The sequence below is a fragment of the Myotis lucifugus genome, unplaced genomic scaffold, assembly GCF_000147115.1.
Source record: "Myotis lucifugus unplaced genomic scaffold, Myoluc2.0 scaffold_144, whole genome shotgun sequence".
Lineage (NCBI taxonomy): Eukaryota > Metazoa > Chordata > Mammalia > Chiroptera > Vespertilionidae > Myotis > Myotis lucifugus.
In genome coordinates, this window is record NW_005871192.1 from 24,979 (window position 1) to 26,286 (window position 1,308).

A 1,308-nucleotide genomic window follows, 5' to 3' on the forward strand; every position below is an offset into this window, starting at 1 on the left:
TTTGGCACAGAGGGGTTTTCTCCGTAGCTTTACCCTCACTTGTCAGGTCTCCATGTCTCAGCAGAGGTAGAAGTGAAAGGATCCACAAATGCATGTAAAACCCGGGTGTTTGAGCACGGCAAGCAGAAAGCTAGCTTCCCTAGCCACAGCCGTGTGTGTGTGTGTGTGTGTGTGTGTGTGTGTGTGTGTGTGTGTGGTTTTCCCAAATGGAAACCTGGCGTCCTCCATCAGACGGGTGGAGGGCATTGTCTGTAGCAGGATCTGACTGTCAGCAGGAATTGGGGGTCTGGAGCCCACAGACCCGCAGGAAGGAGGCACTGAGTCCCCCACGGGCTCAGGGACGCAGACCACAAGCCACTGCCTCTGGAAGTGACGCTGTGAAGACGTAGCCAGGCCTCAGCCCTCTACTTTCCATCTCTGGGAGCAGTGGAGCCGGGGTCCACACACACCAGGGAGAGCCCAAGGAAACAGCATTTTTAAGAAAATAGACCCCACCCCCAACTCTGAGACCCCCCAGGGGTCTTTGCTGGGAAGAAGCCCGGAGGACACCCAGGCAGAGAAGCCCGCCCTCCGTCACGTGGTCTTTGACTGAGGATTTCTTGTGGGCGCACAGGAGGGACACGTAGGGCACGCCGATGAAGGCCCACTTCTCGCTGGGCCAGAACCGGATGACCGGGCCTTGCTCAGGGATCTCGGAGGCGGCATCAAAGTAGGCGAAGCACACGCAGCCCAGGTAGGCGGCCAGGCAGATGAGGATGTGCCTGGAAGGGAGACAGACGGGAGGTGAGACCTGCCCTGGCAGAGGCTGCGCCGCCTGCTGCGGGGTGCCGACCCCCCCAGCCCCCTCCCCCCTTCTGGCCTGACCCACCCTTCCTGGCGCAATGACCTCGGGGCCTCTTCTAATTAGCAAGGGGAGAAGGGGAATGATAAATCTGGAGCAAACGGCCTGTTTTAGGATGTTCTAACATTCCAGCTTGATAACAGGAACCACCATGCAAATGCCTTTGGGGTCCAACCCAGAAGACTGAGCCCCAGGCTTTAAAACAGGGGCTAAGAGGGTGGACTTATAAGCACACTGCGAAGTACTGATCGGACACACACAAAGGAAATGAAGGTAACGGACAGGCCTCGGTAAGGGAAGTTGTCCAGGACCTAGTATTTGGTGTGAGGAAGAAAAAAGGACCAGTTTGCATCATGTACAGAATGATGCTATTTTTGTTTTTAAAAAGCATAGTGGAGAAATATATATATATTACATAATCAAGAAGGATATACCTCAGGCCATTAACAACTGTTCTCCCTTTGGTA

The 1,308-nt window shown here is 54.8% G+C and overlaps 1 protein-coding gene across 2 annotated transcripts in view; it reads right to left on the reverse strand.

The window, feature by feature from the left end:
• Window positions 1-6: 6 nt before the first annotated feature.
• Window positions 7-1,308, reverse strand: part of LOC102436898 (alkaline ceramidase 2) — a 22,578-nt gene continuing 21,276 nt past the window's right edge. For both annotated transcript variants that reach the window (XM_023758913.1, XM_006094798.3), the window contains one exon: window positions 7-761. In XM_023758913.1, coding sequence (XP_023614681.1) covers window positions 335-761 — 427 coding nt within the window. In that variant the 3' untranslated portion in view covers window positions 7-334. The remainder of the gene's footprint in view (window positions 762-1,308) is intronic.